Below are 24,897 nucleotides of genomic sequence, written 5' to 3' on the forward strand. Positions count from 1 at the left end.
GAAAATGTATTCGGCGGCGGCAACGTTAGCGTTTTCTCGCTGTGATGATGCTTCATATCCATATGAGTCAAACCGCCGGGATCATTCGTTTATTTTTGGAACGCTGTTCTTATGCCGCGATATTAAACACGTCTACAGTATATATATATATATATATATATATATATATATATATATATATATATATATATATATATATATATAATATATGATATTAAACACATCAATGGGAATTCAGAATGGGGACCCTAGTAGGATGCGTAAATTATGTCAGACTTCTGTGCTCTATGTGTGTGTGTGGTGTGTGTGTGTGTGTGTGTGTGTGTGTGTGTGTGTGTGTGTGTGTGTGTGTGTGTGTGTGTGTGTGTGTGTGTGTGTGTGTGTGTGTGTGTAGGCTGGCTGTGAAGAACACAACTCTAATGGTTTCGGTTCTGAGGATAACGGACAGGAGCCACACCCACAAGCTGCACCTGAAAGCTCTGGACACCGTTCTGTTTGGACCCCCTGCAGGTAGGACATGGTATTACACTCTACAGGTAGGGCATGGTATTACACCCTACAGGTTGTACATACTCTACAGGTAGGACATGGTATTACACTCTACAGGTAGTACATACTCTACAGGTAGGACATGGTATTACACCCTACAGGTAGTACATACTCTACAGGTAGGACATGGTATTACACTCTACAGGTAGGGCATGGTATTACACCCTACAGGTAGTACATACTCTATACGTAGGACATGGTATTACACTCTACAGGTAGGACATGGTATTACACCCTACAGGTAGTACATACTCTACAGGTAGGACATGGTATTACACCCTACAGGTAGTACATACTCTACAGGTAGGACATGGTATTACACTCTACAGGTAGGACATGGTATTACACCCTACAGGTAGTACATACTCTACAGGTAGGGCATGGTATTACACCCTACAGGTAGTACATACTCTACAGGTAGGACATGGTATTACACTCTACAGGTAGGGCATGGTATTACACCCTACAGGTAGTACATACTCTACAGGTAGGACATGGTATTACACCCTACAGGTAGTACATACTCTACAGGTAGGACATGGTATTACACCCTACAGGTAGGACATGGTATTACACCCTACAGGTAGTACATACTCTACAGGTAGGACATGGTATTACACCCTACAGGTAGGACATGGTATTACACTCTACAGGTAGGATAGTATTACACCCTACAGGTAGGACCCCTTGCAGGTAGGACATGGTATTACACCCTACAGGTAGTACATACTCTACAGGTAGGACATGGTATTACACCCTACAGGTAGTACATACTCTACAGGTAGGACATGGTATTACACCCTACAGGTAGGACATGGTATTACACCCTACAGGTAGTACATACTCTACAGGTAGGACATGGTATTACACCCTACAGGTAGGACATGGTATTACACTCTACAGGTAGGATAGTATTACACCCTACAGGTAGGACCCCTTGCAGGTAGGACATGGTATTACACCCTACAGGTAGGACCCCCTGCAGGTAGGACATGGTAGTACACCCTACAGGTAGGACATGGTATTACACCCTACAGGTAGTACATACTCTACAGGTAGGACATGGTATTACACCCTACAGGTAGGACATGGTATTACACCCTACAGGTAGGACCCCCTGCAGGTAGGACATGGTATTACACTCTACAGGTAGGACATGGTATTACACCCTACAGGTAGTACATACTCTACAGGTAGGACATGGTATTACACCCTACAGGTAGGACACTCTACAGGTAGGACATGGTATTACACTCTACAGGTAGGACACTCTACAGGTAGGACATGGTATTACACTCTACAGGTAGGACACTCTACAGGTAGGACATGGTATTACACCCTACAGGTAGGACATGGGGTTCTATTTGGACACTATTTTATACTTTCAAAATGATTTTCAAAAATGCAACCGGCTCTGTCTAGCGTCTATACGAACACAATTGGTTCGTGTTTTGGGGGAGGGCAGCCGGAGGATTTAGAACAGTGGTTCTGAAAAATAGCAGATCTACAAGCTCACAGCGCTTAAAGTTTTAACTCTAGTTTCTACTCCTAAATTATTTTTTCATCTATTGTGATTTATTTATTTATTTAAAATCCTGTGTGTGTGTGTGTGTGTGTGTGTGTGTGTGTGTGTGTGTGTGTGTGTGTGTGTGTGTGTGTGTGTGTGTGTGTAGGTAAACAGAGCATTGTGAAGGATGTGTTGTTGATGTGTTCGTTGCTCGCGGCGACGGCGGGCTGCTGGTTTGCGTTGGTTCAAAACCGACGCTCCAAAGAACAGCTGGAGAGACTGAGTGACCTGGGTCAACATCTGGACAGTTTACACACTGCTGAACAGACACTGATGGAACTACAGGACAGGTACACACTAAATACTACACACTGCTGAACAGACACTGATGGAACTACAGGACAGGTACACACTAAACACTACACACTGCTGAACAGACACTGATGGAACTACAGGACAGGTACACACTAAACACTACACACTTTAACACACTGATAGAACTACAGGACAGGTACACACTAAACACTACACACTTTAACACACTGATAGAACTACAGGACAGGTACACACTAAACACTACACACTTTAACACACTGATGGAACTACAGGACAGGTACACACTAAACACTACACACTTTAACACACTGATAGAACTACAGGACAGGTACACACTAAACACTACACACTTTAACACACTGATGGAACTACAAGTCAGGTACACACTAAACACTACACACTTTAACACACTGATGAACAGACACTATAAAAAGAGCAGACCAAGTACAGGTTGTGTATAAAAAAGAGCAGACCAAGTACAGGTTGTGTTGTGTTGCTAGGCTACAGGAGGAGGAGGAGGAGCAACGCTCCGTACAGGAAGTGAAGGCGGAGCTCCAGGAGAAGCTCCGGGATCACATGACCTCTGTCCAGCTGGAAGCCGATAGGCTGAGAGAGCTGGCAGGCTCCGCCCACAACATGAAAAGACACAAGAACATAGAGGAGGAGCTAGAGCAGGTACCTGTCTGTCTGTCTGTCTGTCTGTCTGTCTGTAAAAAAAAAAGACGCTCCCCTTAATTCATTAGAAGGACTGTGTGTGTGTGTGTGTGTGTGTGTGTGTGTGTGTGTGTGTGTGTGTGTGTGTGTGTGTGTGTGTGTGTGTGTGTGTGTGTGTGTGTGTGTGTGTGTGTGTGTGTGGGTGTGTGTGTGTGTGTGTGGGTGTGTGTGTGTGTGTGTGTGTGTGTGTGTGTGTGTGTGTGTGTGTGTGTGTGTGTGTGTGTGTGTGTGTGTGTGTGTGTGTTAGATGCGTCATGCCCTCAGACTGGCAGAGCGTCAGTTAGAGCATCACATGCGTTGGGTTCCAGTAGAAGGTTTGGAGAGATGGCTGCAGTTCAGCCATGAGGTGGAGCTACAGTATTACAACACCAAGAAACACAGTGCTGAGAGACAGCTGTTACAGGCCAGGGAGGGGGTGAGTACACACACACACACACACACACACAGACACACACACACACACACACACACACAGACAGATAGAGGAGGCTGTCGCACTTCGGGCATGCACACGCACACGCACACACACACACACACACGCACACACACGCACACGTACACGTACACGCACACGCACACGTACACGTACACGTACACGTACACGCACACACACACACACACACACACACACACACACACACACACACACCACACCACACCACACCAGTTAGTTCCATAAAATCAGCAGCCTTGCCTCCAGAGAGACATTACATTTACATTACAGTCATTTAGCAGACGCTTTTATCCAAAGCGACTTACAATAAGTGCATTCAACATAGGTAGGGAACGAAACTACTAATCACCAGAAGTCTTTAGTGCATTTTCTGCAAAAACAAGCAACCAAGAGTATACCTAGCGCTAAGGTAAAAGTGCAATATATCAGCTACCTATTTCCTTAAACAGATGAGACAAAATAGCTAAATCAAATGAGCATGAGCTAAAACAAATAAGTGTATCGACTAAACAAGATCCAATAAACAATACAATAATAGAAAACAAGCGTTCGTACAACTAGTTAACAACAAGTAGGTCAGGCAGAGAGGAGAGTGTTTCCTGAAGACGATATGTAATGGCACCGGGAAGCTTTAGATATAGAGATAGAGGGGGCGGCAGTGGCTCAGGGGTAGAGTGGCCGGGTAGAGTGAACTGGAAAACCGCAAGGTTCCCTGTTCGATCCCGGGTTGGGGCGCTCCCCCAGAGTTAGTGTGGAAGTGTCCTTGAGCAAGACGCTGAACCCCTAATTGCTCCCGATGAGCAGGTTGGTGCCTTGCATGGTTTCCTCCGACATCGGTGTATGAATGTGTGTGTGAATGGGTTAATGGCACAATCAATGTAAAGCGCTTCGGATAGAAGCGCTATATAAATGCACCATTTACCATTTACCATAGAGATAATTGTTTTGTCCATCATTGATTAGAATGACCAAGTCTCCACATTAATGGTTAAAAACCTCCAAACTCCACTTGAGCTGTATCTGGGAAAGTGATGATAATATAATGTATTTAATATAATAATGATATAATATAATGTATTTAATATAATAATGATATAATATAATGTATTTAATATAATAATGATATAATATAATGTATTTAATATAATAATGATATAATATAATGTATTTAATATAATAATAATATAATATAATGTATTTAATATAATATAATGTATGTGGGTAAAGTGATGATAATATAATGTATTTAATATAATAATAATATAATATAATGTATTTAATATAATAATAATATAATATAATGTATGTGGGTAAAGTGATGATAATATAATGTATTTAATATAATAATAATATAATATAATGTATGTGGGTAAAGTGATGATAATATAATGTATTTAATATAATAATAATATAATATAATGTATGTGGGTAAAGTGATGATAATATAATGCATTTAATATAATAATAATATAATATAATGTATGTGGGTAAAGTGATGATAATATAAAGACACATTCAAGTATCTGACAATGTATAAATTCACCAACTTTGATGAGGCAGTATTGTGTTGTTTTATAAACATTACATTTTAATTTTTCAGAGCAATGGTCAACAAAGTATTATATGGCCATTAGAAGTGTTAAACACTGCTTTATCACTGCTGCCGAGCAGCGATGCACTAGCAGCACCCAGGTCCACTGGCATACCTGTGAGACCTTGTGTTCGGGAGGTAGGGGTCTACGGTAGGGGAGGTAGGGGTCTACGGTAGGGGAGGTAGGGGTCTACGGTAGGGGAGGTAGGGGTCTACGACCACTTCCTGGTAAAACCTTCCGAGTTGCACCATTGAGTTTGAGTTTGGTGTGGATCGGAGCCACGGTGCGCCTCGCAGGTCTGCATGTTATGTTTGTAACAAATATGTTGGATAATATTCCAGCACATTCATACACAAGACGTAATTACTTCACAAATCATATAAAATATAATTTGTGACTCAATTACCATATCTCAACACAGGCACACATTGGTTTGTGTACATGTATCGCTATATGAAACTTTACGTTACGTTTGTGTAACGTGAGTTCTTGACTGGTTAATATAAATGCCATAAAACAACAAGAGATACACTCATAACCGGTTGGACAAATGACACCAAAAGACTTCTTTTCACGTTATAATAAAGCGGGTTTATTCAGCTTACAGAGTTTACAAGCAATTTAGAAAGTTATGATTCCTAAAAATGGGATAGTTACTTCAACCCTCTCGCATGAGCGAAAGAGTGGAAATACTATGTGTTACGGCTTTAGTAAAATTGTCCCGGTTGATCACGGCCGTGAGCAACCGCGAACAATTTCCCTGCTCCTCACAAGCAGGAGTTCATCACTGGAAAGGTCTGGTCCATAGCCAGACGCTTCAGTCATAAATCTCTATTAGCCTTAAACCCATTTTACTAAACATTTTGATACACACATGTATAACGCTTTGGATATCAAGAGGAGAGGGGAGGGGCTGAAATAGAAGCTTTCAGGTCGTGTGTGCATTGAAATGGAGGAGATAAAAAAACGGGAAGGAAGAAAAGTGATAGAGAGAGAGTAGAAGGAACGTATTGGGAACACTATACGGTAATACTTGAGTTTACTCAAATGATTACAGTTTAGATATTAAATGTTTACACATATAACAATGTCGCTTATGGCAATATGCACAGATCAAACGGTAACACACCTTGTATTTGGCTTCACTTGGTTTCTGGAAAGAATGGACAGGCACGCTGTAGAGTCGGACCGAAAGTTCTTTAGCAAATTGTTCAGTTTTGAGGCAAGGTGGTCCGTGTAAAGGCAGACGGACTGGGCATTGATGGCGGTGGAAGTCTTCTAGGGTCCGGGCACACTTCACGGCTCGGGTGCATGTGGTTAGGAAGAGAAGGTCTTCAGCTGGGGACTGGAAGCGCCCAGCGTTGGTGAGTCTCCGTCGGAGACGAGCGAGGAGAGTCGGCCTCTCTGCGGAGCGTCTGCTCCGGCTGTGTGTGTCTCTCCTTGGTTGGAGAGCTTTCGCAATGGGTCAGCAGAGGATGGTCCTCCTACGTCCGAGAGCGGTTGTGGCTTGAGCAATTCATTGTGGTTTCTTAGAGGGTTTTATGCACCGAAATCCTTTGATGTGCCAGAAAAGTCATTACTATGTTAATTTCCTATCTGGTGAGGATGTCACCATTCTGCAGTCGACCGAGGTCAGGCATCCTGGCGCCGGGCCATTTGGGGGGGCGTTTCTGAACCCGCGACCCTTATGTGTTTCCACCACATGGCTAAACATTCGTTCATTTATTGTTCATAGTTCATAGGTCATGTAAACAATGTCTTTGTATGGCAACAAGATTGTTTCCAAATATGTCCCTTATAAGAGAAAAAGAGAGAGAGAAGAAAAGAGAAAAAGAGGGAGAGAAACCCAAAAACTATGTTTCTGCGTGGGTGTGTGTGTGTGTGTGTGTGTGTGTGTGGGGGGGGGGTCGAGGGCATCCAGGGGCTGGTGTGAACTCTTGGCCGGTCCCAGCAGGATATGGCTCGACCCTCTGTGGGAGTGATTGTCGGGTCTGTTGTTTTATCACTCCTGCCTGGTCTCTGGGCTTAATGTGGGTTAACTTCAATAGGCCCTGGTGTGCCCTTTTGATGTTAAGCTGGTTTGCAATTAGCTGTTTATCCAGCATCTCCTTACAAACCCCCCATTTAGGCCATTAGAGAATTGGACCGCAGGTTCGGGTCGTCTTATGGCGTACAGGAATCTCAGCAGCTGGATAACAGGAAGACAACACACAACAAGGCATACATTCCATCTGGCCGTCTAGGGCGGCCACCATTAGATTTGGCAATAACCCTAAGGCGACATTGCTATAGTCTAGTGGCCTTCATAAAGGCACAGAGGTAAAGAGATAGAGAGAGAGAGGGACAGAAAAGTAGATGTTCTTTCTCTCTGGGATTGTTAGTCCGCCGGACTTGGTTGTGGGCTAAGAGAGTTTCTTAAATGGGGCCCAAAAAAAGAAAGAAATCAATAAAACCCTGCTTGTATCAGGACCGTCGGTGTCCTAGAACCGGGGAAGTTAACCCTGTTTAAGGTGAGTGTTGACAAGGTATGACATGGGATTCTTAACTTTATGGGGGGCCCAGTAGGAGAGCAAACAAAGAACGAAAAAAAAAACATAATGTAAACGAGGCATTTAGCCCAACATCTAAGGAGACCTAAAGGTCAAAGAGAAAAACCAAACTGTATATAACAGTGTAAGGAAATAAAATGCCAAAGTAAAAATAATGTATAAAAAGGTTTTTTTTCTTTTTTTTTTTAAAATACAAAACGTACGGCGGTCATCCCGTCTTGCGGTAGGGAGGTAGTTTATACTTCCAACCGCCTGGGGCTTGGTTGGTGTCAAGTGTATCACTAGTTTTATGTCATTAAGGTTCTGAGGTACGGCGGGAGCTCAGCATGGTTCCGCTGTCACCTTCGAACGGGGCTGTCAGACTAATGATTTCAGGAGCTTCTACATCTCCAGAGGTAGGTGTAAGGCATCTTGCCCTGAGGTTGGTGGCACATTTGTCTTTTAGTAGATAACGCTTGGCCATAAAGAAAGTGATAGCTGCCGTGAGAATGTAACCCAACAAAACTAAGGTAAACAACAGAGTGTCAGAGGCAGACCAAGAGCCGGTCAAGGTGAAATGGTCATCGCTGAGCAGAGTGGGCTTAGCGTCGATGATGTTGTCTAACACGGTTAATTCGATGGTTTGGGTACCTTCATCTGTCATCTGTCTAATGGTGGCTGGGTCAAATTCGATCTTATGTTTGTCAAAAAATCCGGACACCTCAAGCACGGCATGGTACTGCTCCTCTGGCAAGTGGTACAAAGCCATTTCGTCTACGTGAAAAATGGACCCTTTTGGTACTGTGACCCAGAAGGTCTGGAGGGGTAGTGTAACACGGTTTGAAGTGTCATGTACGTCATAGCGAATGGTGCCGAAATCTACAGGGGTATTCACAAGCCATCTGTTACCTATAATCTCAGCCTGGGTAAGAGTAACTTGGGACCTATGAGTGGATTGGGCTAAACACTTGGCGTCATCTATCATGGGCTTAAGGCCACAGATGCCGTTGGTGTTGTCTCTGACAAAAGGTTTACTAGGGCACAAGTAATGAATGTCTTTTATCAACGTACACATTTTCAGATTTGGGGCCAAGTAGAGGTCGGGGGTGCTGTCGTGGTAGGCTACCACGTTTGGTGTGGTAACCTTGACATAGGTGTCGCCGTGCCACCCCCCAAGATTGACTACGTCCTTTAAACGGTATATGTTATGGTTGTCAATGACAGGGAGAGTGAGTAGAAAGGAGAGTTCTCTACTATCCGGGTCCACCGTAAGGGGGAGTGCATTACCTAATGAATAGGCCAGGTGAGCTTGGGTAAGGCTAATGGCCTCGCCGGTTGCTGAAATCAGGATTTCTTGGACTAGAGACAGGGGAACAAGGTAAGCGGGAATTCTTCCAATAGAGAGTGCGTCCACTGAGGAGCTAATCTCTCTCAACATGTCCGCCATTAACATCTCCACTACTTGGCGGTGAGCGGCTTGCATGTCTACTACTTTGAGCAAATTTCTCATGGCTACTCGAGTGTTATTTATCAGTTCACTTTGTGTATTCACTACTATAATGGTGTCACGGAGAGTTTTTCCAATAGCCACTAAATTTAGTGCTTGGTGTTTGATTGCTGCCTGGATTTGGGGTCGGTCCTCCTGGAGTTCAGCTATTTGCTGTCTTAAGGTGTGAATGCTGACCGCATTGACTCCGGACGTGCCTAAGCTAAAAAGAGAGCCCACGGCCGCTGCTGCGGTCAATAGGACACTGAGGAAACGTTTGACTCGGTGAGAAGCGAGACCTGCTAGGTCCTCTGGGGACAGTGTGTACTTTTCTAGCTGTCTTAATATGGTAGAGACCCCCCATTCAGCGTGTTCTATAGAATCTTGGGCGTACCATTGAGTGTCGGGGCCGAAAAGTACATCTCTGGATACAGTTTTGAGATGACTCTGGTATTGGGACCGGGGACTGAGATGGACATATACCTTACGGGTGTAGGTCTTACAATCAGTGATCAGAAGGCCGGTGTGGTCTCTTAACACCACTCCGGTGGCACTGGCTATCGTTATGAGCTCCGGTTGGGTCCGAGTCCCCACGCACAGCAACAACAGTATGAGTTTGTGTAGGGCTTTCATGCTGAAATAACAAAAACAAAACAATGCGAAAATACGGTTAGGATCAGGAGGCACATGCATATGGTGAGGTATGTTTCGTAACATACTCCAGGTATCTTGTTTATACATGCCATATTACGTTCCTTTAAATAAAAAAGAAAATAGTTAGTGGTTTTTAGTGGGTTTTCCACTGGGTTAATACATGTCACATTCGTAGTAATCAATAGTTTTAGTAGTGTTGTGGGAATATTCAGGTACGACTGCCTAAGGCCTTTTGGAGGTCCTATCTAGGGGAGCCTTTGTTTTCCCTTCCTATTCCTGTTTTGATCTATGAGCCTGGCGTAGTGCCGGGCGTGGCTGCGCTGGGGACCTTTTGGGGTGTGTGCAGCTTGATCTGATTTCTGTGGACCCATTTGAGTTCTGGATCGCCCCGAGTTTTGGGGATCTTAATCTTGTACGCTACTGGAGATAGTTTATCTACCACAAGGTAGGGGCCTTTCCATCTAGGGAGGAATTTCTTAGTGAGTTTCTTTGAGGTTCCCCGGCTGATCCCAGCTGGATGAGCAAAGATAAAATACCAGATTTGGTCCCCTATCTCGAACTGTTCCTGTGAGCACTTTTGATCATAGTAGGCTTTTCTGGCCTCTGCACTTTTCATCAAATGTTCTTGGGCAAAAGCAAACGTGGTCCTTAAGTGTTCATGCAGGTCAGTGAGGTACTGATGCGTGGAGTAGGCTGTGGCTAAGTTGGCATCACCAGAGTGATATAGCAGGTGTAGAGGCAGAGTCATCTTTCGACCTGTCATCATTTCAAATGGTGATACCCCCGTCGTAGTGTGTGGGCTTGCTCTAATAGCCATTAGTACAAGTGGTAGTTTAATATCCCAATCTTTTTGATTGGTTGCGACATATTTCTTGAGTATGCCTAACACAGTCCGATTACAGCGTTCAACCTGACCAGATGATTTTGGATGGTAGCTGATGTGCAGCTGGTTTTTGACGCCTAACAACTTCCACAGTTCTGTCATAACTTCTGCTGTGAAATGGGTACCACGGTCTGAGTTTACCAGGCGCGTGGGTAGGCCGAAACGGGCAAAAACATGGTTTAACAGCAGTAGGGCTGTGGTTTCTGCGGTGTCGTTTGGTGCTGGTAAGCACTCAATCCATTTGGTGAATGCGCAAGTGATTGCTAGGAAATACTTGTTACCCCGGCTTGATTTAGTCATCGGTCCCACCCAATCTATTTGTAGATCTGACCATGGGAATGTGATTCCTCGCATCTGCAGAGGGGCCCTATGGGTTGGGTTAGTAGGCTGAAACTGGCAGCAAATGAGACACCCTTTTACATAGTCTGTCACGTCTTTGTGCATTTTTGGCCAATATGCCACCTGGCACAGCTCATCACAAGTTGCTTTGATACCTCTGTGTCCAGCAGCTGGTGAGTCGTGTGCGAATGCTAGTATGACCCCCCTGTGGTGCTGAGGAATGACCAAACGAGGTGAGGTATATTCATCAGCAGCATATATTAGTAGGCCATCGGAGACTGACAGGCGACATTTAATGAGCATGAGTTGCGCCAGGTATTCAATTGAGGCTTCATCCATATCTGGCAGAGGAATTGGAGTACCCCCCTCTAAAAGGGTGATCATGTGGGCCACAGCCGGATCGCTAGTCTGTAATGACTTCAAGTCAGCGTCCCCAATGGGAGGTGTAACTGAAATGGCGTCATGACAGGGCGGGGTTTGTGGGGCCCGCGCTGAAGCGCGAGTGACCACGCAGACAGAATGGGTGGTTACAGGGGGTAGCCACTCGGGCAGGAATTCCCATGGCGTACCGTCGATTGCTCCCGCTTTTGCCAGGGCGTCTGTCTTATCGTTAAACACTTTATCGGTGCCAAGGAGGCGAGAGTGGCCCCTTACTTTTTTCCAATAAATCTGCATGCTGTTTGTGTTAACAATGTGGTCACATGCGAGGATCAAATCTTTGTGTTTGACTGGCTTGCGTGCGGCCGTCAGAAAGTTGTTTTGTCGCCATGTTGGCAGGTGACATGTGAAGCTAAGTCGAGCATAGTTTGAGTCTGTGCATAGGACTAGTTCTCGGATGTCATTTTTGGCTGCGCAACGCAGTGCAATAAGGACTCCCGAAATTTCAGCATATTGTGACGTTTGAGACCCTAGTTGGAAACTTTGAGGTGACGTGGGTGTGTCGTTTAACCACACCATGCCCACCCCCGCTTGTCGCGGTGTGAGTTTGCTGTATGAGCAGCCATCTACATAAACGGTGGACATGGTCTGGCATGTGTTTTCGTCGAAGTAATGGTGTCGAGTGGGCAGAGGAGGTGTAATGTCGTGAGAAATGGTGTCGGGATCCGTGGGATCCTGTGTGCATTTTTGACATATTGCCAATCCCGCGCCCAAGGGCATTTTGTGGTTTTGGGCATATTTTACCTCCACATCGTGACTTTGAAAAGTCATTAGCCATTTGGCAATGCGTGAGTTAGTGACTGCGCCTTCGCGCAGGCGTTGGCTGTTCAGAAAAGTGACGGGCTGGTGGCACGTCTCGATAATCACCTTTTGGCCCCCCACGTAATTTGCAAAATGGCTTACTGCCCAGACCGTTGCTAATAGTGCTTTCTCGCAATCAGAGAATTTTCTCTCTACATCGCTTAACCCTTTACTGGCGTAGGCTACCACACGTCTATCTTTGTCATGCATTTGGTAGAGGCCAGCAGATACGCTGACGGGGGAGAACCCGGCCTCTAAGTGAAATGCCTTTTCTGAATCGGGGTAGGCTAGACAGGGTGCAGAGCACAGTTGCTTTTGTAGCGTGGACATTGCACTGGCGTGAGCCTCTTCCCATACGAACGCCACCTCCTTTTTCAGGAGTTGAGTGAGCGGTCGTGCAATTTCGGCATAGCCTTCTATGAATTGGCGACTGTAGTTACATACGCCAAGGAAGCTACGTAGCTCGGAGATGTTAGTAGGTGTTTTGAGATTTAGTATCCCTTGGATGCGGCTAGCTTGTGGCTCCACCCCCATTGGTCCCACTAGAAGTCCTACGTAGTTTACTTTTGTGCGAAACCATTGTGCTTTTAGCAGTACAATTTTGGCTCCGGCTGCGGATAGTTGGCCCAACACATGATCAATTTCTGTTAGATGAGATTTGAGATCCTTACTACGGATTAGGATATCATCTACGTAAATCAAGTTACCCCTAGCTGTGGCGTCTGGGCATGCTTTGTTTAAAAAGATATTGAACTCAGCGGGTGAGTTTGCATAGCCAAATGGTAGACGATTGAACGTGTACTGTCGGGCACCAAACGTGAATGCTAGTTTGTGTTGGTCGTCCGAATGGACAGGCAACGTCCAGAACCCGGAGGCCACGTCTAGGGTCGTAAATACCGTAGCGTCCCTTACTTTGGGAAGCTCTTGTTCCAATTGGGTCATGGGCCAACGTGACAACGGAATTTGTTTGTTCAATTGCCGGTAGTCTACTGTTGGTCTCCACTTTCCATTGGGTTTCAGAACCGGCCAAAGGGGGGCGTTGTAAGTACTGTTGCATGGTCGAATTATTTGGTTGTCTAACATTACATCAATGGTTCGTTGGACCTGTTCGTATGAGGCAAGGGGAATTTTATATTGCCGCACATATGTTGGAGGCGCTTCCGGTCGCGTAGGGATACGTACTGTGTGTATGTTGGTGAGACCGCAGTCTAGTGAGTCTTTGGCGAACACTGACCCATGTTTATACAGTATTTGTTGGAACTCTTTTTTGAATTCAGGGTCATTGGTTGCGTCACCCATGGCCAGAACCTGTTGCAGCTCGGCAGTGAACCCCTCATACGGTTCTTTTTGATTCGGAAGCGTGGGCATGGATTGGCGTGGGGCCCCCGGTGTGCTTGCACTTAGTGGTACAACCGCCTCATCTACTGAGATGCTGTAGACGACCATGTGGTCATTTTCATCTAGCTCTATCCTACCTACTGACTCCTGGTCTATGGGTAGTTGAGATACAATGGATATTGACCCCCTGGGTAGGGTGGTGGCGAGATCTGGGTCTGCTCGATTGGGTTGGAGGAGAGCAGGCACTCTGCCAATTACAGGAATTGTCAAACTGAAATCATAGAAATCAGAGCTAATGAGCAGGCCCAGAGTGGTTCCTTTACGCAATACTATTTGTGACTCCGAGCGGTTAGTCACCAGTAGGTACGTAGCCCTGCCTTCTACATTTAACATGGGTGTCCCTTGAAAGGACAAATTTTTGTTGATGAAGGTGGCGTCGGGTTGGAAGAAAACTAATGGTTGCCGGATCTCGTGCCCGCTTTTAACATTTAGTCGGATCGCTACGTCGGCCATGCGGGGCGGAATGGTGATTTCGTGCTCATTTATGACGGCGCATACCTGCGGTATGGTTTGGCCGGCCACTAACTGATTAGCGTGGAGGATGGTTGCGTCCTCCGTCATGGGTGCCAACGCCCAAAGTACATGGTTTATGGTGTCCATGGTTACTGCTAATCTAACTGCTAGGTCTGCCCCCAGTAGTATCCCTTGTTTTAGGTTGGGGACTACTAAGAATGCATGATTCAATTTTCGCCCCCCCCATTGCAAGGCCAAAGCACATATTCCTTCCGCAATCAGGGTTGACGGTGTGGGTGTGCCTAGTGGGAATCGCATGGTGGTGTTTAGCAGTGTTAGTGTGGGATTTGCCGTTTGAAGCTGGGTAAAGGTCTCCCTGCTGATGGCAGACCATTCAGACCATACTGCCAGTGCTACGTCGGTCAGTAAGGAATCCTCTAGGGTAATCCCATTCAGGACCTGAGGACAGTATTCACCGGGGCGTTGGGAGGAGCCCAGGGGACACAGAAAAGCCTGTTGTTGCTGGAGGAGGTTTCTTTTATTCCCACAGGTTTTGGGGAAATTGTCTAGCTGTCCTCTCGGTATCACTGTCAGGCTCTGGACTTCCGGGAAGTCAGAGTCCGCCAGTGGTGCCGGCTCACGGAGTTCCGTGGAAATCGTGAGGTCAGCATAGTCAATTCGAGGCTGCAAGCGCTCTAATAAGTCCCTACCCAGCAACAAGGGAATGTGGTCTAATGTTGACACATAAATGGGGTGTATCATGGACATGGGTCCGATTTGGACCTTGCACAAGGCTACTTTGTCTAGCGTTGTGCTTGATTCAGAGTAGGGTACAATGAGAATAGGGTGGTGACATAGTTTGATGTCACGGTTGCACTGGCGAGCCCTGTCCTGTAGGACTTTGAATAGGCCGTGTGACATCAGAGTGATGTCGGCTGCCGTGTCTAGTAAGGCCTCATGGGTGAGCGTGTTTTCTAACGTTAGGGTTAGATATAACTTTCGACGTTGCCCCCGCTGGATGAGTTTAGCTAACACTTGTCTGAATCCCTTTTTTGTGTGGGATGGGTGTGCAAGTGTTTGGTTTGACCCCTGTAGGGTTTGGCGTTGAATGGTGAATACTGTGCTGCCTTTGTCCTCCACTGAGGGAGGTGTAGTGGCCTTGTAAGGAGCCAACGTCGCTATGGTTTCGGGGAGTGCAGCGGCACTGATACGCCTCGTGTCATCCGGAAGGGGTGATTCGATGCGTATGGTGCTTGCTTCCGAGCCAGCGGTGCTCATTTGAGACGGACTACACGGCCTATTCGGGAGGGAGTTGATATCTAGTTCAACTATGGGTGGCACAGATATGCAAAGAACGTCTTTTACTGGCTTTGGGTCCGTTTCGGCGGGCTTAGTTTCAGTACGTTTTTTTGGAGGTCTCCTTCTCGAGGGTTCTCGGTCGGAGGCCTGTTTAGCAAGTTTCTTAGATTCAACTTTATCGTAGACTGCTTCTATAAGTTGAGTTAACGTTTCGTTTGTGACGGACGTGTATTGACTCTTTTTATTGCGGTCTTGAGGTTCGCGACCCGCGGGCCGAGGCGAGAATTCTCGGGTGCGCAGTGGTTTGGGATCGTCGGACGTTTCGTCGTCAAATCGCAATTTCCTGAACGGGCTAGGGCTACGATTTTGGAAGGAGGGTTGGTCGCGATGTTGGAACGAGGGGCGATCGCGGTTTTGGAATGAGGGGCGATCGCGGTCTTGGAATGAGGGGCGGCCGCGGTCAAATGAGGAGGAGCGAGGCCCTCTCCACGAGGAAGATTGGCGGTCGCTTCTCCCATAGTGATCATGGTCGTCCTGCCTTTTATAGTGATCCCGACCGTTTTGTCGTTCTGGCGGAGGCTGGTCACCCAGTCCATTGTTGGGCGCGTCGGCGCGAGGGTGCCCCCCCTCGAGTTCTAGGCTTTCTATTGGATACATTGCATGCTCCCGGGGCTTTGTGCGATCCCTCTCGAATGCTTCACGGGCCAAATTGCGTAGCTGGTTAGCTTTCGTTTGTTTAGGTTCGACTCCCAAGGGGATTTGCCTTTTAATTGAAGGATGCAAATTACTCAAGAACAAGGCCTTAAAGTTTTCGTTTTCTTCCATATTGGGTAGGTTTTGATCGCCGAAAAATGCCCTACGTAGTTTTGCGTAGTATGCATTAATAGGTTCGTCTTTTGAATGACGGACGCCTACGGCAGCGGTAATACCCCCCATGCACCGGTGGTCTGCAAATTCCTCAATAATTGCATTACGAATAGCTTGCCAGTCTTGACAGGTGGTGTCCGTTTGGCGTCTAACAAAACTGCTGACCTCACGGTTGGAGGTTAGCGTAATTAGTCTTAGTTTAGTGTCAGATGTGACAGGGGCATACTCTTGTAAATGGTAGTCAATGTCCTCCAAATAGGTGTAGGTATCCACTGCCCCATCTGGCGTGGGGTTAAAGCGTGGGATAAATTTAGCAAGCTTCTTTAGGTCGTCAGTGGTTAGGTGTTGACCGGCTGGGTTAGCTCGAGGTGACACCGTTCCGTTTCCTGACCTTAATTGAATACCTGTACCGTTTAGCCCTGGCTGGGATGGACCTGGCAGGCTCATGATTGCTTGCCCTTGGGCGGAAGAAGCCCCATACCCTGGGACAATTGTTGTCGCAAAGGGCTGGGGTGGGCCTCCTGCATTTGGGAAGGTTTGACTACCATTTACAAGAGGCTGACCTAGGCTAGTGTACACAGGGTGGGTCCCCAGTTGGGGAGGCAGGGCTCCGTTTGACGGGGTGCTCATTGCTCTCCCCGGCGGGGGAACCGTATCTCTACGAGCCATCCTAGTCAAGTCATAGCTGGCAATTTGGTGTTCCACTTTTAGGTTAGTGAGTTGATGTGTAGTGACTTCCAGTTCACGATTCAACTTTGCCACCTGAGATGTCGTTTCTGAGATGTATTTGTCCCATGCTTGTTTTTCCTGTGTAAAACCATCTATTTCTGCCTTTAAAGACCCGATGAAACGCTCTTTGATAGCTAATGTACCCTGGGAGACATCTATGTCTTTCCGCAGGTTGCTCATTTTAGCTAGAAAGTCATTGTTATCAGTCTGAACAGCCAGGAGATTTTTGGTTAGTGTAGCTTTTTCTGATTGACCTGCGGAGATGCGGTCTTGAAGGTCGAGCGCCTCTGTTTCTAGCTGGTTTATCCGTGCGCTAGCGTGACCTGCCTGCTTAGGGCCGGTACTTAGGGGAGGTGGAGGGATTGGTGCCGCAGGTTGCTGCATTGTGGCAATTTGGTTTTTTAGCTGTAGTATTTCCTGTTCCGCTTTTGTCAGCAAAGCAGCCTTAATTTCCAAATTTTTCACCTCGTCCTCGAGCTTATCGCACCTTTTCTCAGAGTCTGACAGTAATTTGTCGGTATTTTGCAGTTTTTGTAACTGACCGGCCATTGTTACGTTTTCGTCCTCTGAGGTTGTCAGTCTATCCTGAAGTTTGTTAGTTCGGTCCGTGAGGCTGTCCCACTCGCCAGTTAGGGCTGTCTGTCTGTTTAGACTATATACCCCTAATTGAACCAAGTTACCCAGGAGGTGTCCTGTACACTGGAGCATCTCAGTCTTGCTATATGCCCTAATTTCGTGGAAGTTCCTGTTCACTGCTTTCAGGTTGGCTTCTATTTCTACGTCGTCAATATTTTTTTTACATGGCTCATCCTCATAGGGAAGGCTCATTGTTGAAGCTATGACTTTAACCAGGTTGAGGCAGGAGCTGGAGGCCATCTTATTTGCTAGGGCGAAAGGAGTGAGTACTAGGTTCGGTATTCTGTCCAAATATGTTCAGCTAGTGCTAGCTAATATCTTGGACAAAACTAGGAAAAATAGTACATGCAGCAATACTGGTGAAGTAACAATGGAACTGCACTTGGTAGGTCGTGTGGAAATGAGACAATGTTTCCCTGATATGTATCCTGAGGTGTCTTAGCTTTGTTTAGAGGTGTAGGAAAACTAATCCAATAGGGATTATTAGTCCTAGGTCCCTTTGTTTAGTTAAGAACAATTTTTGTTTTGTTTGTTTGTTTTGAGCAAATGTTTATTTGATTAGGATAGTTAAGTATCTTTGATAGAGGGGAAAGTCTTAGAAGGTTCCCCTGGGTTTTCCCAAAAATAACCGAGATTTTTTAAACCTTAACTAAATTCAATCTCTAAAAATTAATCCAAAAAAAATGTTTTTGTTTAATCCAAATTCTAAAAAAAAAATAAAAAAAATAAAAATATCAAATTTTTTTTTTTTTTTTAAATAATTTTATCCATTTATAGAAATTCCAGAATAAACGTGAACAATCTGCAGAGTATCTTTAGAAACCGGAACATTGAAAAATTTCCGGGAATTATAGCCGAAAATACTCTGCAATCGCCAGACTTATTGTGTTTTTTCTTACAAAGGAACAAAAATTAATAATCTGTTTCCAATTCTGAACTAAGATTAACTTTCCGAATTAACCCTGTAAGACCCGGATATATTTGTACTTGCAAAAACATTTTTTAAACCTTTCAGATGGTCTTGTAGGAGTATTTTGAAGAGGAAAATATAATGTTTTTTAAAAAAAAATGTTTTGGTAAGTTTTTATGCAAATGTTGACATTTAGCAACGTTGGGTCTATCAGATAGCAAAATTTCCTATAGGCCATTTTTATGGATAACATGGAAAATGTGTAATTACTTCACTAAAACAACTTAATGATTCATTTATATGGTTTATTATTTGGCCTCAGATCAATTATGAATAATATTTGGCCTCAGAACAGTATACATTATGAATAATAACACCAATAAGCCATATTTTTAAATCAATTTTATTAAAAGAACAACAAAATAAAAATCAGTACAATATATGTAGTAAAGAAACCTAATAACCTAAACCATTGTCAGTGATCACACGCCAGAAGATGTACATGTACCAGCGACAGGCTTTCAGAGGGAACTTGTACAAGGCTGTGAGGGAGTCCAGCAAATCCACACCGCCCATGTTCTTGTTGTAGAGTCCCACGATGTATGGCCTTTGAACTTCGATGTAGGTCTTTCTGGCCTTGTCCCAGCGCTGAGTAACATCCACGGGGTCCACTCCAGCAAAGGATGAGACAAGAGTGACTGTCCTGCTGTCAAACCACTTGACCACAACAATGCTCTGGTCCTTCTCGACTCTGTAGTCAAAGGCCCCCCTCCCCTTCTTCTTCAAGCTTTTGTCACTTTTGATGAAGTCCTTCTTCAGCCACTGATATCTTGAATCACGGCGATGAGCGGGTTTGGTCAGTTGGGGCAGCTGAATGTCTGCTGGGCGGTCAGTGGGTTCACTGGGTGGTTCGGGTGGTTGGTTTTCTTTGGACCCCACGCCACAGTCCTCTTCATCTGACTCTTCATCAGTCTCATTGATGTCTATGTCAACATCACTCTCTCCGTTCATCACGATATCCAGAACATCCCTTGCTGTGAAGCGAGGCCCTTTCTGTTGTTGTGGCATTCTGAAATGAAATAAAGACAAACCATTAGTACATTTAGTACTGCTAAGTTCTTACACATCACTGCTCACAACATTTCACAAGTCATACAATACTGTCTGGCCAACCTATTGTTTGATGATGATTGCCCCTAAGTGGTCATCATCTTTACATTGCCCCTAAGTACCCACCACGCCTCGAATGAATAATGAACAACCCCCACAACCCCCCAAAAATTACCACATTGGTCCCACTGTCCTTGTAGTATTGAAAGAAAATTAAACATACTGAGAAATAACAAGGAAATATATTGGTTAAACTATGGTTGAATATGTATTGTTTAGGGGGAAAGAGAAACTTTGGGTGGACATTTTCTGAGGCTTACAGCTCTATATATATATATATATATATATATATATATATATATATATATATATATATATATATATATATATATATATATATATATTTATATGCAAAGTGGGGGAAATACACATATAACTGTTTACATCTATTGTGAAAACTATATATAAGGCTGAACAGCAGTAGCAGGTGAACATTAGGCCTACCCTTGTATTTTTTGCAACCAAGAGGGCCCAACGTTGACCAAAAGCAACAAGTATGAATCATGATCTAATTTAAATTTGGGACATATATTTCACAATAATAACATAATGTACATGTTCTAGACATTGTAATGTTCACCAAAACAAATATTACAGGCATATTACTTACGTTTTTGTGAGGAATATCTTCCAGAGAAAAAAGAGATCTGTTCCAACAGAGATTTTTCAAGTTGTGATGATTCCCCGCTCTGTGGGGGGTATTTATATGCAAATATCCTGGCCAATGGCATTGTAAGACTAAACAATAGGACCCAATGAGGATTTAGAGGTGAAAAAATAACAGAAAAACAAATTATTTAAACTCCTTTCTTTATAAAATATAATTGTTGCTCTAAAGCATCGCTGGGTCTTAGAGGGTTAAGCAGTTAACTTATTAACCCTTTACTTTAAAACGAGCTCAAACAAACATTAGCTAAACACCTTTAAGTACAATCCTGGATTTTAGTTTGTCTCCACACAACCAGCCATTTACAGTACAATTGCCACTTTCACTTTTCACCCTTTTGGGAGAGAGGCTGATAGCCTATTAGCTTGTCGTGTAGCGACTTCAGTAGTTAAATATACACACACACACACACACAGAGTATTAAGTGAACGAGTCAGCGCTCATTTACTTCTTCATGCATTAGTAATAAACGGTCTGTGTTGGTGGTTATTTCACGTGAGTCTTTCCCTGGAGCTCAGCTGTAGCTGGGGGAGGAGTTCTAGAGTACCCAAAACTCACTACACGTGCTGTGACGTCAGCAACGGGAGTGGCGTGTTGACGTGATTCAAAATGGCGCAAACTGAAAAGTCACAGGAGGATCAGACAGCAGGCTGTAAGGGCCTGGCGCTGTTTTGTGTTAAAAACACGAATTTCCTTCAGACAGCAATGTTGGCACAAGTTAAATTACGGATCAGTTTGAAAAAGAAATAAAAAATATGCTCACTGGCTACTTTTTTTTTTTTTCGTCTGATCTGTAAGTGTTTACTGGGAGTCCAAGTGAAAATTGCACTATTGTAGTGGTTTTACTCGAATTTCCCCTTCTCTTTTAGACGGATTTACTGTCTTAGAGGTTTGATTCAGTTCAGTTTTTGACGGAATCTTTACAATAGGTTTAGCTCAGACTTTTGTTATCTAACAATTATCCTGCTTTCTCTTTTTATTATAATTACCGGCTCGAGTTAGTTACACTCGAGGATCGGTGTCTTATTAATAAATTGGCCCCTGTAAGAACTTGCCAGAAATTAAGAAGGGAAATGTCCTTTTTTAAGTAACTAATTTAAAGAAGAGTTATTCGACCTGCCTGTTCTGAACTTACATTAAAACAAATATTTATATCCTTGGGGACATAATGAATTATCTCTCCCCTTTTTTTTTTCTCTTCCTCTATGGTCTCATGCGCGGCTGAGTCGCAGCGGCGGTTTAAGATCCAATCATGAGTGTGGAGGAAAAAAAAAAGTATTGACGTCTGTTTTGGACGTCGAATTTTTTTTTGATATCATTTGTCAACTCAGTACAGTATTCTCTCGCTGCTAAATGACAACAACCAGCCTCGCTTAGGGGCACCACTTTATGTAACAAATATGTTGGATAATATTCCAGCACATTCATACACAAGACGTAATTACTTCACAAATCATATAAAATATAATTTGTGACTCAATTACCATATCTCAACACAGGCACACATTGGTTTGTGTACATGTATCGCTATATGAAACTTTACGTTACGTTTGTGTAACGTGAGTTCTTGACTGGTTAATATAAATGCCATAAAACAACAAGAGATACACTCATAACCGGTTGGACAAATGACACCAAAAGACTTCTTTTCACGTTATAATAAAGCGGGTTTATTCAGCTTACAGAGTTTACAAGCAATTTAGAAAGTTATGATTCCTAAAAATGGGATAGTTACTTCAACCCTCTCGCATGAGCGAAAGAGTGGAAATACTATGTGTTACGGCTTTAGTAAAATTGTCCCGGTTGATCACGGCCGTGAGCAACCGCGAACAATTTCCCTGCTCCTCACAAGCAGGAGTTCATCACTGGAAAGGTCTGGTCCATAGCCAGACGCTTCAGTCATAAATCTCTATTAGCCTTAAACCCATTTTACTAAACATTTTGATACACACATGTATAACGCTTTGGATATCAAGAGGAGAGGGGAGGGGCTGAAATAGAAGCTTTCAGGTCGTGTGTGCATTGAAATGGAGGAGATAAAAAAACGGGAAGGAAGAAAAGTGATAGAGAGAGAGTAGAAGGAACGTATTGGGAACACTATACGGTAATACTTGAGTTTACTCAAATGATTACAGTTTAGATATTAAATGTTTACACATATAACAATGTCGCTTATGGCAATATGCACAGATCAAACGGTAACACACCTTGTATTTGGCTTCACTTGGTTTCTGGAAAGAATGGACAGGCACGCTGTAGAGTCGGACCGAAAGTTCTTTAGCAAATTGTTCAGTTTTGAGGCAAGGTGGTCCGTGTAAAGGCAGACGGACTGGGCATTGATGGCGGTGGAAGTCTTCTAGGGTCCGGGCACACTTCACGGCTCGGGTGCATGTGGTTAGGAAGAGAAGGTCTTCAGCTGGGGACTGGAAGCGCCCAGCGTTGGTGAGTCTCCGTCGGAGACGAGCGAGGAGAGTCGGCCTCTCTGCGGAGCGTCTGCTCCGGCTGTGTGTGTCTCTCCTTGGTTGGAGAGCTTTCGCAATGGGTCAGCAGAGGATGGTCCTCCTACGTCCGAGAGCGGTTGTGGCTTGAGCAATTCATTGTGGTTTCTTAGAGGGTTTTATGCACCGAAATCCTTTGATGTGCCAGAAAAGTCATTACTATGTTAATTTCCTATCTGGTGAGGATGTCACCATTCTGCAGTCGACCGAGGTCAGGCATCCTGGCGCCGGGCCATTTGGGGGGGCGTTTCTGAACCCGCGACCCTTATGTGTTTCCACCACATGGCTAAACATTCGTTCATTTATTGTTCATAGTTCATAGGTCATGTAAACAATGTCTTTGTATGGCAACAAGATTGTTTCCAAATATGTCCCTTATAAGAGAAAAAGAGAGAGAGAAGAAAAGAGAAAAAGAGGGAGAGAAACCCAAAAACTATGTTTCTGCGTGGGTGTGTGTGTGTGTGTGTGTGTGTGTGTGGGGGGGGGGGGGGTCGAGGGCATCCAGGGGCTGGTGTGAACTCTTGGCCGGTCCCAGCAGGATATGGCTCGACCCTCTGTGGGAGTGATTGTCGGGTCTGTTGTTTTATCACTCCTGCCTGGTCTCTGGGCTTAATGTGGGTTAACTTCAATAGGCCCTGGTGTGCCCTTTTGATGTTAAGCTGGTTTGCAATTAGCTGTTTATCCAGCATCTCCTTACATGTTTGTGACGCCCACCGTCCGCCCACTGTCACTTGACCCTCTGGGCAATTTTAATATAGGATTTATTTCTTTTTTTCTGAAAAGTTAATATTTTGGACATAGCTGGCTACTACCCGACAGCAGAGATATACAGGGGATGCAGATGGTTGCATTGTTTATTGTTTGTGTGTTGTTAATTGTTTTATTGTTTGTTTGTTGTTTTATAGGCAGAGAAAATCAAGAGGAAGAGGACTTCCTTATTTGGACGTAGTTCCTCCCTGGAGGACATCAACCACAAAATAATGTCTGCCAAGTAAGACGACCATGTTGGCTGGCTGCCTTGCTTCACAATATTATTAGGATTATTAGTACAATTAGTATTATTAGGCTATTTGGATATAATAAAATGTTGTCGGTCACGTTGGCCGGCCAGGAAAATGCCTTTAGCGGAAACCCTGGTACAGAATCTGTATTCAATGAATACAGAACAGTTTGCCAAGTAAAGCAGTAATCTGAAACAATTTAATTGGCTTCTGATTGGTCAGACAGGTATTGGGGAGGTGATAGAGATGTTAACTGGCTTCTGATTGGTCAGACAGGCATTGGGGGAGGTGATAGAGATGTTAACTGGCTTCTCATTGGTCAGACAGGCATTGGGGGAGGTGATAGAGATGTTAACTGGCTTCTCATTGGTCAGACAGGCATTAGGGGAGGTGATAGAGATGTTAACTGGCTTCTTATTGGTCAGACAGGCATTATGGGAGGTGATAGAGATGTTAACTGGCTTCTGATTGGTCAGACAGGCATTGGGGAGGTGATAGAGATGTTAACTGGCTTCTTATTGGTCAGACAGGCATTGGGGGAGGTGACGGCGGCTCTAAGAGAGAGGCTCCACCGTTGGCAGCAGATAGAGATGTTAACTGGCTTCTCATTGGTCAACAACCCCGGCCTTCCCGCCCTCGCCTCCTTCCTCAAGGTGGACACTTCCTTCCTGGGTCTGCGACCTTCGACCCCTACACGTCACTTCCTGTTGTCTGATGACCTCGACGACATGGATGAGGACATCCTGTCACCTGACACTCTGAAATGTACTTCCTCTTCCTGTCACATGACACTCTGAAATGTACTTCCTGTCACATGACACTCTGAAATGTACTTCCTCTTCCTGTCACCTGACACTCTGAAATGTACTTCCTCTTCCTGTCACCTGACACTCTGAAATGTACTTCCTCTTCCTGTCACATGACACTCTGAAATGTAATTCCTCTTCCTGTCACATGACACTCTGAAATGTACCTCCTCTTCCTGTCA

At 44.6% G+C, this 24,897-nt stretch overlaps 1 protein-coding gene across 1 annotated transcript in view; it reads left to right on the forward strand.

Annotated features, from left to right (window-relative positions):
- The window catches only part of LOC308081062 (stromal interaction molecule 1-like), a gene marked incomplete at its 5' end in the record, with an annotated part of 43,612 nt that overhangs the window by 9,521 nt on the left and 9,194 nt on the right, over positions 1-24,897 (forward strand). Inside the window, 6 exons of the mRNA XM_080457464.1 lie at positions 395-510; positions 2,223-2,406; positions 2,893-3,067; positions 3,354-3,521; positions 23,814-23,899; positions 24,436-24,674. Of these exons, the coding sequence (XP_080313590.1) occupies positions 395-510; positions 2,223-2,406; positions 2,893-3,067; positions 3,354-3,521; positions 23,814-23,899; positions 24,436-24,674 (968 nt within the window). The remainder of the gene's footprint in view (positions 1-394; positions 511-2,222; positions 2,407-2,892; positions 3,068-3,353; positions 3,522-23,813; positions 23,900-24,435; positions 24,675-24,897) is intronic.

The sequence above is a fragment of the Gymnoscopelus braueri genome, assembly GCF_963280865.1.
Source record: "Gymnoscopelus braueri genome assembly, contig: SCAFFOLD_253, whole genome shotgun sequence".
Lineage (NCBI taxonomy): Eukaryota > Metazoa > Chordata > Actinopteri > Myctophiformes > Myctophidae > Gymnoscopelus > Gymnoscopelus braueri.